The sequence below is a fragment of the Rhinolophus ferrumequinum genome, chromosome X (assembly GCF_004115265.2).
Source record: "Rhinolophus ferrumequinum isolate MPI-CBG mRhiFer1 chromosome X, mRhiFer1_v1.p, whole genome shotgun sequence".
Classification (NCBI taxonomy): Eukaryota; Metazoa; Chordata; class Mammalia; order Chiroptera; family Rhinolophidae; genus Rhinolophus; species Rhinolophus ferrumequinum.
This window is the reverse complement of record NC_046284.1, coordinates 33198179-33214186: the sequence shown is the minus strand read 5'-3', so window position 1 is coordinate 33214186 and position 16008 is coordinate 33198179. Positions and strand designations below refer to the sequence as shown.

The 16008-nt window shown below is 37.4% G+C and overlaps 1 protein-coding gene across 3 annotated transcripts in view; it reads left to right on the top strand.

Moving 5' to 3' along the window:
* Positions 1 to 15576, top strand: part of XIAP (X-linked inhibitor of apoptosis) — a 56694-nt gene extending 41118 nt beyond the window's left edge. For 2 of the 3 annotated variants that reach the window (XM_033105267.1, XM_033105275.1), the window contains exons 6-7: positions 4566 to 4766; positions 10788 to 15576. In XM_033105267.1, the coding sequence (XP_032961158.1) occupies positions 4566 to 4766; positions 10788 to 10981 (395 nt within the window). In that variant the 3' untranslated portion in view covers positions 10982 to 15576. The remainder of the gene's footprint in view (positions 1 to 4565; positions 4767 to 10787) is intronic. The other variant, XM_033105260.1, reaches the window with a different exon arrangement.
* Positions 15577 to 16008: the final 432 nt, after the last annotated feature.

Sequence of the window (16008 nt, the reverse complement as noted above, 5' to 3'; positions counted from 1 at the left end):
AATTCATAAAATGCTCTTTGAACGCAAGGTCCATAAGTTTAGTATCTATGTTTTCTTCTATGTAGTTTATTATGTTTAGGTCTTTTATCCATTTTGAGTTAATTTTGGTACTTGGTGACAGATAGCAGCCTAGTTTCATTCTTTTGCATGTGGCTTTCTGAATTCTACCAGTACCATTTATTGAAGAGGCTGTCTTTTCTCCATTGTATGTTTTTTGCTTCTTTGTCAAAAATTATCTGTCTATACTTATGTGGGTTTATTTCTGGGTTCTCAATTCTATTCAATTGGTATTTCTTAATATCTTCAATTTTTTTCACCCAGCCTCCTAACCCTCCTCCCATCTGGCAACCATCTGTTTGTTCTCTGTATTTATGAATCTGTTTCTGGTTTTTTTTTTTTGTTCATTTATTCTGTTCTTTATATTCCACATGTAAGTGAAATCATATGGTATTTGTCTTTCTCTGTCTGACTTATTTCACTTAGAATAATACCCTCTAGATCCATCCATGTTATCGCAAATGGGAGTGTTTCATCTCTTCTTATGGCCGAGTAATATTATGTTGTCTATATGTACCAAATCTTCTTTATCCAGTCATCTACTGATGGTCACTTAGGTTGCTTCCATATTTTGGCTATTGTAAATAATGCTGCAGTGAACATAGACGTGCATATATCTTTTCGAACTAGTGTCCAGAAGTGGAATTGCTGGGTATTAAGGTAATTCTGTTTTTAATTTTTTAAGGACCTTTCATTCTGTTTTCCATAATGGCTACACCAATTTGCAATATCAACAACAGTACATGAGGGTTCCCTTTTCTCCACATCCTCACCAGTGCTTCTTGTTTGTTGATATATTAATGATAGACAGGTATGAGGTGATATTTTGTAAAATTTTAAAAATTGGTTTATACTTACATTTGCAAAAAAAAAAATCCTGGTAGCATAGGAGTTAGCCCTGAGGAATGGGGATGGGAGTGCTGTTTGTAGGCTGAGGCATAAAGGGTCACTTTTCCTGTTTACTTTATAGATGTCTGCATTTTTGAAATTCTTTAGATGAACATGTTTTGCTATTACAGTCTTTTAAAGAAATCATAAAATAATAAAACAAATGATGTAAGAAGGTAGTGTAGTTTCATTTTTTTGCATGTCCAGTTTTCCCAGCACCATCTACCGAATAGGCTATATAGTCTATTTTGTCTGGTATAATTATTGTTACCCCAAGTTCATTTTCACTTCTATTTGCATAGAATATCTTTTTCCATGCTTTTACTTTCAGTCTGTGTATGTCTTTCGATCTAAAGTGAGCGGCATATGTAAGGGTGTTGTTTTCTTTATCCTTTCAGCCTCTCTATGTCTTTTTTTTTAATTAAAGTTTATTGGGGTGACAATTGTTAGTAAAGTTACATAGATTTCAGGTATACAGTTCTGTATTACATCGATGAATCACATTGTGTATTCACACCCAGAATCAGTTTTCCTTCCATCACCATCTATTTGATCCCCTTTGCCATCATCTACCACCGCCCTCCCCCCTTACCCTCTGGTAACCACTAAACTATTGTCTGTGTCTATGAGTTTTTGTTTCTCATTTGTTTGTCTTGTTCTTCTCTTGTTTTCGGTTTATATACCACATATCAGTGAATTCATGTGGTTCTCTACTTTTTCTGTCTGACTTATTTCACTTAGCATTATAATCTCAAGATCCATACATGTTGTCGCAAATGGTCCTGTTTCATCTGGAAACAACCAAAATGTCCTTCGATAGATGAATGGATAAAGAAGTTGTGGCATATATACACAATGGAATACTATCCCTACGTCTTTTTATTCAAGCATTCAATTCATTTACATTTAAAGTAATTGTTGATAGATATGTAGTTATTGCCATTTTATTATTCAGATTTTTTTATGTTTTTTTTTTTTCTTCTTAAAGAAGTCCCTTTAATATTTCTTGTAATCCTGGTTTGGTTGCAGTGAACCTCCTTTGGCTTTTTCTTGTCTGGGAAGCTCTTTATCTGTCCTTTGATTCTAAGTGATAGCTTTGCTGGGTAGAGTAATCTTGGTTGTAAGTTCTTTCTTTCTATCACTTTCAGTATTTCATGCCCATCCCTTCTTGCCTGCAAAGTTTCTGTTGAGAAATCAACTGACAGTCTTATGGGAGCTCCCTTGTAGGTAACTAACTGCTTTTCTCTTGCTGCTTTTAGGATTCTGTCATTGTCTTTAAACTTTGGCATTTTAATTGTGATGTGTTTTGGTGTTGGCGTCTTTGGGTTCACCTTATTTTGGACTGTGTGCTTCCTATACTTGTTACTTGTATGTCTGTTTCCTTCACTAGGTTGGGGAAGTTTTCAGTCATTATTTCTTCAAATACATTCTCAATCCCTTGCACTCTCTTCTCCTGGTACCCCTATGATGTGAATATTGTTAAGCTTGATGTTGTCCCAGAGGTCCCTTAAACTATCGTCATTTTCCTTCTTTTTTTTTTTTTTTTTTTTGTTATTCCTACTGGATGTTTTCTGCTACCTTGTTGTCTCGTTCACTGGTTTAATCCTCTACTTCAGCTAGTCTGCTATTGATTCTTTCTGGTGTAGTCTTCGTTACTGACTGGTTCTTTTTTATGTTTTCTATCTCCACTTTTATGTTTCCTATCTCTTTGTTGAAGTTCTTACTGAGATCATTGAGCATTCTTATAACCAGTGTTTTGCCCTCTACATTTGGTAGATTGCTTGTCTCTATTTTTTTTAGTTCTTTTTCTGGTGCTTTGTTGTGATCTTCCATTTTGGACATGTTTCTTTGTTTCCCCATTTTGCCTGCTTCCCTGTGTTTGTTTTTGTGTATTAGGTAGAGTTGCGTTATCTCCTGGTCTTGGTACGGTGGCCTTATGTAGTAGGTGTTCTGTGGGGCCCAGTAGCCGAGTCTCGCTGATCACCTGAGCCAGTTGCTCTAGGTGTTTCCCTGTTGTGGGTTTTGTGTGCCTTTCTGTTGTAGTTGAGCCTTAGTTGCTGTTTACATGTCAATGGGGGGCTTATTGGTTGTGAGGATTGGCTATGAATACAGTGGAGGAGCTGTTATGCACGGTCTGACCCTATGGAGCATTATTTACTTTAGTGGGACTCTGGTACCTCTTGAGTCTGCTGTTTGGACGTGTTGTTTGTGGAGGTGATTGGGTGGTTCTCTGTTGTCGTGTGAAGCTGGCCACTAGTTGTTTTGATTGTGGTGCCTCTTGGGGTGCTCTGGTATAGGCCAAGGTGAGTTACCTGTGCCCTGCCTATTTGGTATGACCTACAAAGTGATCTGCAAATTGTTGCCACTTGTGCTGGGCTTGGAGATGCCTGGGAGAGGCTAAGCTGCGAAACGAGGCTGGCTGCTGCTACTGCCAGGCTTGGAGCTGCTTAACAAGAGGTATAGGGCACATCGAGACCAGATGTTGTTTGTTTGGGGTTTGCAAACCTTTGAGAGATTTAAACCACACAGGCCACGACAAGCCGTTTGCATGGAAAAGCCACTGCATGTTGGGTGGGGTGGGGTCTCAGGAAATCACCAGGGCAGGGTAAACATTGGTAGCCAGGTTGATGGAGACTCAGAAATGGCACCTGTCTTCCTCTGGACACTGGGTGGGGGAGGGCTCAAGAAAGGTAAAGTGGCTTTTGCCAGCACTTCTGTCTGGGAGAAAGCTGCCCCTCCATCCCTTGTCCTGAAGCCAGACAATTCAATTCCTCTCCATATGTCCTTGGCACCTTTGGAGCTGCTGTTCCAGTTCTGCAGTTCAGAACAAGTGAGTCTGTCAGTGAGTAAGTCAGTACATGGGGTCCTTAAGAGAAACAGACAATCTGCACTGGTTTTCACAGCCAGAAGTTATGGAAACTTCTCTTCCTGGCACTGGAACTCTGTGCTGGGGAGCCTGGTATGAGACTGGGTCCCCTCGCTCCTCAGGGGGACCTCCACAGCTGAGATATCCCTCCTAATTTTTAAATGCCACATGTTGGGGTGGGACCAGCCCGTTCTGTGTCTCTGCCCCTGTCCTACCGGTCTCCAGTTGGCTTCTTCTATATATCCTTTGTTATAGGACTTGTGTTCTGCAAGACTTCAGATGATTCTCAATGATTATTGTTCTGTAGTTTAGTTGTAGGTTTGAGGTGATCATGGGAGGAGGTGAGCACATTGTTTACCAACTCAGCCATCTTGACTGAAGTCTCTGAGAGCATAAGACATCCATTTTTTTAAATACCTTAGGTTACTTGCTATCAAGTACATCTAACTTTAAAAATGTTCAAATTTTTTGAAGTATTTAACTCTTTTCATGTCTTGCACTGTTTTGTCACAGTGTTAGAATACCTAATCTCATTTCACAGTGCTATAAAGTACTGCATTTTCAATTCTTGTAACATTCTGAAAGTGATCCTTCAGTGCTTAAATATTTCAAAATCTTTCAAAGCTGTTTTGATTGCTTGTTTTGTTTTGTTTTTGCTTGCTGCTTAATTTTTTTTTTAACTATGTGTTGGGTTGCGTTAATGAAAATAATTTGTTTAAACTTTGTTCTTTTTCCTCACCAATTTTCATTTCAGATGATAACATCTTTGAAAATCCTATGGTACATGAAGCTGTACAAATGGGGTTCAGATTCAGGGACATTAAGAAAATAATGGTGGAAAGAATTCAGAAATCTGGGAGCAACTATAAATCAGTCGAGGTTCTGGTTGCAGATCTAGTGAATGCTCAGAAAGACAATACACGAGATGAATCAAGTCAGACTTCATTCCAGAAAGGTATGCCTGGCTGGTTTTAAAAAAACAAGAGACACCTAACAGCAGTTCATTATGGATAGTATTCTATGAGTCTGTGGTCCATTCATTTCCCTCCTTTCATATCTCCCTTAGGATAAACATTTCTGTAACTTTTTATTATGAAAAATGTCAAACATACTCAAAAGTGGAGAGAACAGTATAGTGAACCCTGACATATCCATCAATCAGTTTCAGTGATTACCTACACTTTTGCAGTCTTGTTTAATTCCCCCCCTTTTTTTGCTATAGTATTTTAAAGTAAATCCCATACATTCTGTATTTTATTTACCTATAAATACTTCAATAAATATCTAACAGATAAGGCCTTTTTAAAATCTAGCCTTAACACTGTCTGCTCTGACTGATATAACAGTATGCCATAAACAGGGTGGCTTAAACAAAAGACATTTAATTCTCACAGTTTTGGAGGCTGGGAAGTCCAAGATCTAGGCAGATTTGATTTCTGGTGAGGACTTCTTCCAGGCTTGCGGATGACTGCCTTCTCTCTGTGTCCTCAGATGACCGACAAAGAGAGCTCTCTGGTTTATCTTCCTCTTCTTTATTGTAAAGACACTGATCCCACAATGGGGTCCCACCCTCATGACCTCATCTAAACCAAATTATCTCCCATAAGCCCCATCTCCAAGTACTATCACGTGGGATGTTAGGGCTTCAACATAAGAATTTGGGGGAGGCATAGGCATTTAGTCCTCACATACTATTATCATACTTAATGAAATGAAAGGTAATTCCATGATATTGCCTGAAATTCAGGTGGTATTAATTTTCCCCATTGTCTTAAAATGTTTCTACAGTTGATTTGTTCTAATCAGGATCCAAGTAAGATCCCCTGATCCTTTCATTTTAAAAGTGAATTTATACTCTATTTTAGATAAATAACAACAACAACTAACTTTTATCATTGTGTGTAGAATAAGTTTTTATAGTTGAAACTGTTTGGATGTAGAATGTTCTGCATCTTTTCATATAAGAGTCATGACTAGAACTTGAATGAATGGCACCTTAATACTGTGAATCATTTAGAAAGTGTATTAAAAGATGTAGATGAGAAGTACATAAACTCCTTTTAGGAAAAAAAAAAAAAGATTAAGAAAATACAGGCTCTTCCTTTAAGGAGGCCAGCTACTCTAGTGCTTGCCAGCAACATTGAAGGTTAAGGAAAAGATGTCAAACTGAGTACATTTTTGAGTACTTCATTATAATCAGGGTTCTCTAAGCTCTTGCGTACCTCTCCTAAAAGATGAGAATTCTTGTAGTGCTAACTGAACCTGAAAGTTTACTTACTTTTTTACATTAAAGACCCTTGTGACCTTTAAATTACTTCAGATGCTTTTGAAACATTATTCAGATAATTACATAAGTCATAAAACAGTATAGCATTAATGATTTTTAAAATTACATCAGTTAACAAAAGATTCAGCAGAAAACTTACTACTCGTATCCTAAAGATGCATTTAGTTTAAAACCTATAATAGCTCCGCTTATCTTGGTGATGGTAAAATAAACCATTTACTTGGTCTTCTTTCTACTGTAATTGAAATACACACAGGTAATTGTGTCATTTTTCCCTGCATGTTAACCACAACTCAAGCTTAATTAAGTTTGACAATAATAAGATATTAATTTTTATACCTCAAGGTGTTGTCTGCAACAGAAGGATGTAGTGGGTTGCAGTTGGAATAGAACAGGAATAGAAGGGACAGAGTGAATTGTGGGTGCCTGCTCTCTATCCAACAGGAGTTGATGGGGGTTCTTATTATCACTGAGACCATAAGCTAGGATAGTGTGGGAAGGAGGGTCTAAGCAAATGGCAGCTCTCAGGGGCAGGGGTTGGAATTCATCAGTTGACCTCTCCTTAGTCTCACTAAATTGAGAGGCAGGTAATTGTTACAGCCTATCTTCTCATGCTAGGGCTGCCGCCTGTTTCTCTTCCCAAAGGCTGATGAGGAAAGACTAGGGCTAAGAATCTTTTCATTCTATACAAATTAGCGGGTAGGCCTTATTGAAGTAGAGCAGGTGGAATTTTTTAGAAAAGGTACAATGTTATTATTGCTTACTGAGAAATCCTAGATTCAATACTTGCTTATGTCCCAATGGCAGTATGACACAGAATGCCCCAGTAAACAGTCTTCTAAAAATAGTACCATTCAGTATTCCTTTTTTCTTTCTTTTTAACAATTACGTAATATGATATAAAGCCCTGTCCTTTGTATGTTTGCTTACAAACATACCTTATGTGTGTATTACTATACATAACATACAAATTGAATAGCCTATACACATTTCTCAGCAGTCTGTCTTTCCGATTGAATCCATTCTGATAGTAAAATGAATAACATCAATTTATTCTAGAAGTGGTTTAAAATAAGGTAGTAAAAATATTAGCAGATAACATCAAAAATTTTCTAGCTGCTGTCTTTATTGCTCGTGTGCTAGAAACTTGACCTAGAAGAGGGGAAAGGTGCCATAGGGAAGCCGTAGACTCTAATAGTTACTCTTAGGGCTGGAGTAAAGTATTACCAGAGGTAAACTATTAGTCTGGAAAAAAAAAATCTCCCTAGAGCATCACTGTATCAAGTAAGTATCTGTATGCAATGCTGAAATAAGGTAGAAAAAGTAGAGTTGATATCTGTTTGGTAGGCATGACATTTTATTCCATTGTGGTCTGTAAAGTGGAACCTCAGAACCAAGAGGAACCTTAAAGATCATGTAACTTTCATTACTTCAGTGAGAAAACTGAAGTACAAATGCACTGTTGCCCAAGATCACTCAGATAGTTGGGAGTAAAATTCAGGTTTCCTGACATCTAGTCCAATGTTCCCTTTTTTTATTTAAAAAAAAAACCCAATATATGGTAAAATGTGCATAATTTAAAATTAACCATTTTTGAGTGTACAGTTCAGTAGTGTTAAGTACATTCACATTTTTGCACAACTAATCTCCCGAACTCTCTTCATCTACGAAACTGAACCACTGTACAACAACTCTCCATTCCTTTTCCTGCCAACTTCTGGCACCACCATGCTGCTTTTTATCTCTAAGTTTGACTACTCTGGGTATCTGATCCAGTGTTCTTTTTCACTCGTTGCAGCATCACATCCAAAAATAATGTATAAATTACTTCATTATTTTCCATTTTTTTTAATTACAAAACTACTTTTAATAATTTGGGGTGAGCCCCACGGGAATAAAAAACACTAGGAAGGGGTAATCCCCTCATCCCTCAGGAGTGGCCCAGTGGAAGAGACTACCTGACAGGAAGGAAGCACATAAGGGACCTGCTGCAGACTCATGGCAAAGGGAATACCTTTGGTGCTGGGACCTGTGAGCTCTACAGGAGGAAACACGAGCATAGTGGGACTGGCTCCAGGTACACAGGTGAAGGGCAAGAGAATTGGACATGAAGCCACAAAGCTACTTGGGTTCCTCCTCATTTGCCTTTTTCTGCTTCTGCTGCATGATCTCCAAGTCCTGCTTCCGGGTGGCAGTGAAAAGCCCATCATCCTGGTGCTTTCTCTTAACTGAGTCTGGCGAACTCATGCTGGTTACCACTGGTTGTGGCAACAGCATGAATATACACTTCATTCTGACTTTTTTGGACATATGCTTTTATATAACATAACATAGTGTTATAAAATGCTATCCCTTTACTTAGATTGTCTCCTCCGCCCCGAATGCTTTTTCGATGTCTGTATACCTGGTCTCATTCCCCAGTATACGCCCAGTTCCCTAAATCCATCTCGTGAACTCATCCTTCAAGGCTCAGCAGAGTTCAGTGCTCCCTCTTCTTTATGCTCCATACTGTTAGAGCACTTGCAGTATTATTTTGGAACTGTTTTCTTCTCTGTTCTGCCCATAAGACAAGCTTCTTGAGGGCAGGTGCTTTACCTTGTTTCTGGTAAGTTCCATATTTGAGCCTATAGTTTTGATTATGCCCAGGAGGTTGGTTGCCTTTTAAAAAAAAAGATTAAATAATCGTTTCCTCTACCCCTAGCCAGGGAAACGTTTCTGAAACACAAATCTGAGCATATCTCTCTCCAGGTTAAAACCCTTCACCAGCTCCCAGGGCCCTGAGGATCAAGTCTAAACTACTTTATATGGGTTGCCAAATATTTCATGATCAGGTTCCTGCTAACCTCTATAGCCTCATCTCATGTTGTTTCCCCTTCGCATTCTGTTCCCAAGCCTTGCCTGTGGACTCACAGGTTCTGTCTCTCCCCTTGGAGCCTGCTTATGCCATTTCCTTTGCCTAGAACACTCTTCTTCCACTGCCTCTCCCCCCAAGGCCTTCTTCCTCTCCTAGTTTACTCCTACTCATTCTGTACGACCCAGTTTAGGTATACTCTCCTGTAGAAGGGCTTCCCTTTATGTGTTCATACACGCACCCACATGCACACACCAACACCTTTCCTGTGTTCTTCATAACACATTGTAACTACCTTTACCATCATACTCTACTGTAATTGCCTGTCTGTTTGTGTTTCTTACTTGTCTGAATGTTTTGGGGCCTGGGGTCCATATTTGTTAGTTGTTGTATCTCTAGTGCCTAGACCTAGAACCTAGTTAAGTGTGCAGTATTTGTTGAATAAACTTAAACCACTATTTCCCAAGCTTGTTTTCAGAATAGTGTTCCCCAGAATATTAAAAGATGCCATGAAAAAGGAGTTTCATAGTTAAATGTGGAAATGAATTGTGAATTTCTAAGAGGGGACATGCAGTATATTAAACTGCCCTGAACTTGATAACAGTGGTTCCCAGATGCCAGTGTGCCCAACCCCCAAAATTTTAGATTTAGTGAATGGGGCCTAGGAATCTATTGTTAAAAATGCCCCCAGTGGGGCAGCTGGTTGACTCATTTGGTTAGAGTGCAGTGCTCATTACACCAAGGTCGCCGGTTCAATTCCCTCATGGGCCACTGAGCTGTGCTCTCCACCACGAGATTGAAAACAATGATTTGTCTTGGAGCTGATGGGTCCTGGAAAAACACACTATACCCCAATAAAAAACAATTTTAAAAAAATGTCCCCAAGTGATTCTCATGTGAGACCATATTTGGAAATCACTGGTATACAATAATTACAAAGATTGTTAAAGTATGTAATGCGTTTGGAATAGTGCTAGCACATGGTAATATGCACTATATTTCTGTTAACTGCTGCTATTGATGTTGTCATTCTAGTTATATAAGACTACAAAACACTTTTTTGTGGCATATTTGTTAACACTTCATAAAACCTAGTTTGAGAAAGGCTCAATTAAGCAAATACTTCAGTGCACACTGATGATACCCAAATCTCTCTCTCTATCCCTGACTTCTGACCTCAAGACTTGACTCTCCAATTGCCTACTGGACATTTTTATATGGATGCCCTGCAGATACCTGAAAACTACCTTGAAAATCCCAAACCTGTGTTTCCTATTGGCATCACCATCTCCTTGTCAGCCACACCAGAAATCTTGAAATCAGCTATATTTCTTCTTTCTTCCTCATCCCTCACATCCAGTCAGTCACCAAATCCTACTTGTCCCACTTCAGAAATCTCTCAAATCCCTCCCTCCATTACCAAAATAAGCCAGGCTACTTATTTTACTTGACCCTTGCTTCTCTGCCTGGCAAATTGCTGGCCATGTTTAAAGTCCCTCCTCCACTTCGCCCCCGCCTCATCCAGCAGCTGCCAACACCTTGAAGCCTTCCCCAACTAGTCTGAACAGAAGAACTTGTTCTCTCATCATGTCCCGGAGCATTTTGTATGTAACTTTATTACAGCACTTACCACTTTGTACTTTTGTGCTTACCTTCATTGCCTCAGTCCACATCCTTCTCTCCTAGCATTCGAGCTACTTAAGAGCAGATGCCATGTGTGAGTCATCGTATCTCCCAACATTTGATAGTACCTGGCACATGGTAGGGGTCAGACTGTTTTTGGTGAATTTAAACAACTGAGAAGCTACAAATAACTCATTTCTTTTCTTTTTGTGCAGAGATTAGTACTGAAGAGCAACTAAGGCTCCTGCAAGAGGAGAAGCTTTGCAAAATCTGTATGGATAGAAATATTGCTGTCGTGTTTATTCCTTGTGGACATCTGGTTACTTGTAAACAATGTGCTGAAGCAGTTGATAAATGTCCCATGTGCTACACAGTCATTACTTTCAAGCAAAAAATTTTCATGTCTTAATCTAACTCTACAGTAGGCGTGTTATGTTCTTACAATCCTGATTGAATGTGTGATGTGAACCGACTTTAAGTAATCAGCATTGAATTCCATTAGCGTCTGCCACCAAATAGAAAAAAAATGTAAACTGCAGTGTTATAGTTGGCAATCTAAAATTTGAATTTCTGGATTTCTCAGGATATTAGCTGTATTATCTATTCTTTTTTTTTTTTACTGTTACTTAATTGAAACCCTAGACTAAGAAGTATCATACTGTAATTGATCACATTGTATATTTGTAGTACACTGACTTAGCTTTAAAGTGTAAATGAACTAATCAACTGAATTTTTCATTCTTTTCAGATAGGCTTAACAAAAGGAGCATTCTGTATAAATGTGGAGATTAATCTCAATCACATAACTTGTGTGAAAAAGGAATGAACAGTTCCACACTGGTGGTGGCAAGATAGAGATTATTTTTAGATATTTGTATTTTCGGATTCTGGCCATTTTCTTTTAAAATTATACACACATACTTGAGTGGGTAATTTTTTTAAAAATGACTTTCCTGTTGTTAAAAGGGTATTTAATGATAGAATCTCATCTAGCCTACATGTACTGACATGGAAAGATGTCAAAGATATATTAAGTATAAAATGCAAGTGGTAAAACACTATGCATTGAATGAGCCAAATGAAGGTGTGTGTTTTGTACATGTATAGAACAAAAGATTTGGAAAGATACGCAGCAAACTGTTAAATGTGGTTTCTCTTGAGGGGGGTGGGGGGTGTACCCCAGGGCGGCTTTCACATTCTTCTTTTTTCATTTTGTTCTGTTGAATTTTTTGTAAGTATGTGTTCCTTTTGTAATCATAATTTTTAGAAAGTATTTTACTAATTTAAAGGCTTAGGCATGTTCAGATGCCTGCAAAACTACTTATTGCTCAGCTTTAGTTTTTCTAATCCAAGAAGGCAGGGCAGTTTACCTTTTTTGGTGCCAATGTGAAATTTAAATGTCTTTATGCTTGTCCTGCTTTGTGGATGAAAAGTATTTCTGAGTGGTAGTTTTCTGACAGGTAGACCATGTCTTCTTCTCTTGTTTCAAAATAAATATTGCTGATTTTGTAAAATGAAATATAAAATATGTCTCAGATTTTCCAATTAATTAGTAAGGATTCATCCTATAATCCTTGCTAGTTTAAGCCTGCCTAAGTCACTTTACTAAAAGATCTTTGTTAACCCAGTATTTTAAACATCTGTCAGCTTATGTAGGTAAAAGTAGAAGCATATTTGTACACTGCTCGTAGTTATAGTGAAAGCTTTCCATGTTGAGATTCTCATATCATCTTGTATTGTAAAGTTTCATGTGAGTTTTTACCTGTAGGATGATTAAGATGTATATAGGACAAAATGTCAAGTCTTTCCTCTCTCTAACTTCTTTTGTTTTCTTGGCTAGTCGTAGTAGTAGATACCTCTGAAATAAATATCCTCTCAAGATCCTTAAAGACGTCTTGGAAATTATAAAATATTGACAATGAAAGAATAGTTGTTTAAATATTAAAGAAAAAAATAAAACTTGAATAAGAATTAATACAGATAAAAAAATGGAAGTTTAAAAATGCTTCATAGAACACCCAAGCTTTACATTACAAGATTCTCACAATGACCTGTTGTAGAGGTGAGTGAGGCATTTTACTGCAGAGAAAAGTTTGAGAGTGAAACTTAAAAATTCTAATTATCGTTGTATTTTCTAAGAGAAAGTATTGTCATGTTCTCCTAACCTCTGTTGATTGCTATTTAAATGATACTCATTTAAAGCATTGCAAATTTAAATGAGAATTTTTAAAATTAAATAATGACTGCCCTGTTTTGTTTTACTATTAGTTATACATTCTTTAAGTTAAATTGTACATGTATAGTCTAAGCTTTAAATTTAAATTACAAGGGGAGAAAAGTGTTAAAGTGTTTAAAGTGTGCCTTCCAGGACCTGCCAGCTCTAAGTCAAGTAGTTATTTTTAGTCTCGTTGTTGCCCAAAGACTGAATTGTTTTAACATAAGGCTTTTCCTGTTCTGGGAGCCTCAGTTCATTAAAACTCTTCTTTTAAAACTTGTTTGTTAAGAATTTACCAAGACCAGGGGGCGGCTGGTTAGCTCGGTTGGTTAGAGTCCCGGTGCTCTTAACAACAAGGTTGCCGGTTCATTCCCCACATGGGCCACTGTGAGCTGTACCCTCCACAACTAGATTGAAACAACTACTTGACTTGGAGCTGATGGGTCTTGGGAAAACACACTTAAAAAAAAAAAGAATTAACCGAGACCTTTTTTCTCCTCATGAGTTGTGAGATTTAATGCATGAAGCTGATGTGACTAACAAGTTTAAGAATTGTTTAAAAATGCTGTTGCCATCAAGTTCTTAAATCACTCAGCACTCCAACTTCTAATCAGATTTTTAAAGACTTACCAATGTTTGTATTCACACTACAAAAAGTACTGGATCCTTCCCATCTAATTGTGCAAAAATGATCACTTGCACAGTCAAAAATATAACCAGATCTAAATCTCTGCCTCCCCCCTTCCCAGAATAGTTCTCACTATCTACATGTAGACATTCCTTTCTGTATAAAGTTCACTCTAAGATTTCAAAGTCACCACCTATTTTACTGTGTTTTAGTCATGTGAAGTCAATTTGTTTTGTAATAGTTATATTTATTTGTAGTAATTTAGTGTGCTGATCAAAAGCCTTGTCTTAATTTTTGAGAAATGGGTTTAGTGTTTATAAATTCCAGTTTATTAATTAATGGCTTTGTATTGCCTTTCTTGCTAGATATGTTTTTGCTTTTTTCCCCTTTAGTTAAGAGACTAAGATGGGGTAGGATGGGTGTAGTGAGTTTATATAATGTGATCTGGCCCTGTGTATTAGGATCTTTTGTTGTTTCATTGTTATAATATTTAAATTTTGGTAGTTTTTTTCTTGTTTGTTTTCATTTTAGTGGATAAAATTGGTATTTTGAACTCTCAGAATGGGAGACTACCACCACAACATTAGTTGCATGTATTGTACCCTTTAGGTCCAAATCACTGTTTTATTTCCTGATTTACCCAGGTGTTGAATATGGCGAAAGGGGTTGGAGGGGTGGGAGAAATGGGATTGCTTGTTTATCGTTTCCATTAGAGAAATAAGAAACAGGAGGGAATATTTGACAGATGTAGTTTTTTTTTTAGTGAAATCTGCTTTACAAAAAAGAAGTAGCCTTTTTTTTTCATCTGTGAAATGAAAATAGTACCTATCTTATAGTTATGAGAGTTCAAGGAGAACCAGGTATGTGAAATACCTGCTATAAATGTTAATTCCCTTCCTAACACTTGATTACCCTCTAGGTTTGCCTTGACTCTGGAAATTGGGGCTAAAACTTAGACAATAACTCTTTCAGTGACTCTTACTCATCTTTATTGGTGTTTCTCATAGTTAAGATGTAAATTACAATAAATAAATAGGTCAAGTCCTTACAAATATTTAAATTTCTTTTTTAAAAACTTGAAAAAGTATTCTCAAATTTAGTTGAGCTTTCCTAATAGAAGCAAATGGCTTATTCCCACCATCATAATTAGTTTCAATTTGATTTGTATACTTGGCACAATGTGAATTTCATTTGCAGCATGACAGAATTATAGGGTGTCAAAGCTAGAAGTGACCTTAGAGAGTATCTAATTCATCCCCCTCATTTTACAGATGAGGCAGCTGAGGCTCAAGGTAAAGTGATTTGTTTAAAGCTATATAGCTAATTAGTAGAAGCCCAGACTGGGATATAGTTTGAAGGTGAAAAACTTCAAGCTGCTTCTCCTGGGAGTTCTCAAATGTTTATTTTTTCAACTAGTCTGTCTTCTATACCATAACTTTCATTACATATTAAGTGACACTTTATAACTAACACAATAGGACAATCTTAAATACATATATCTTCAAATTATACAATACTACATTAATGTTTGGGTGGTAAGATTCTATTTTAAAGTCTAAAGTTTGCAGATATGTGTATAGATTTTTTTGGCATTTACTGCATTCTTATTGTGTATCACTAATGTAATGTTTAAAATTACTACATATTTGGTCATTTTGTTTATACTTACCCTGTTTCCCCGAAAATAAGACCTAGCCGGACAACCAGTTCTAATGTGTCTTATAATAAAATAAGACAGGGTCTTACATTAATTTTTGCTCCAAAAGATGCATTAGACCTGATTGTCCGGCTAGGTCTTATTTTCGGGGAAACACAGTAGTTACAAATTTGCATTTTTGATTTGATATAACAAAGGCTTTAATGTAACTTTTGCTAGAAGATTTTGCATTTTTTTCATTACTGTTAAATTTCATCTAACCTGACAGAATGACTGATTGTTGTGTTATTGTTTTAGTGTTGTGAATAATCATGAGAAATGTTTCGAGATAGAGTATATTTGTGAATATTATTTTATGACTTTTTCCATTTAGTAGATAACTTCCCATCAATATGAAAAACTGAAAAAAATTACTTTCCACTGCATAATCTAGAAGTCATAGATTGAAGCTTATTTTTCTGTGAATAAAACCTATTCAATAAAGTACTATTCTTTAAAATGGTATCTAATTATTTTGTATATGTTGTACTTCCTCAGGGAAAAAAAAATAACCCTTTTAAAAATTCTAAAATGGGGCCGGCCTGGTGGCTTAGGCAGTTGGAGCTCTGTGTTCCTAACGCCGAAGGCTGCCGGTTCAATTCCCACATGGGCCAGTGGGCTCTCAACCACAAGGTTGCATGTTTGACTCCTCAACTCCTGCAAGGGATGGTGGGCTCCACCCCCTGTAACTAAGATTGAACAAGGCACCTTGAGCTGAGCTGCCGCTGAGCTCCCAGATGGCTCAGTTGGTTGGAGTGCAGGCGCTCAACCACAAGGTTGTCGGTTCAACTCCTGGAAGGGATGGTGGGCTGTGCCCCCTGTAACTAACAATGGCAACTGGACCTGGAGCTGAGCTGTGCCCTCCACAACAAAGATTGAAAAAAAGGACAAACAAGT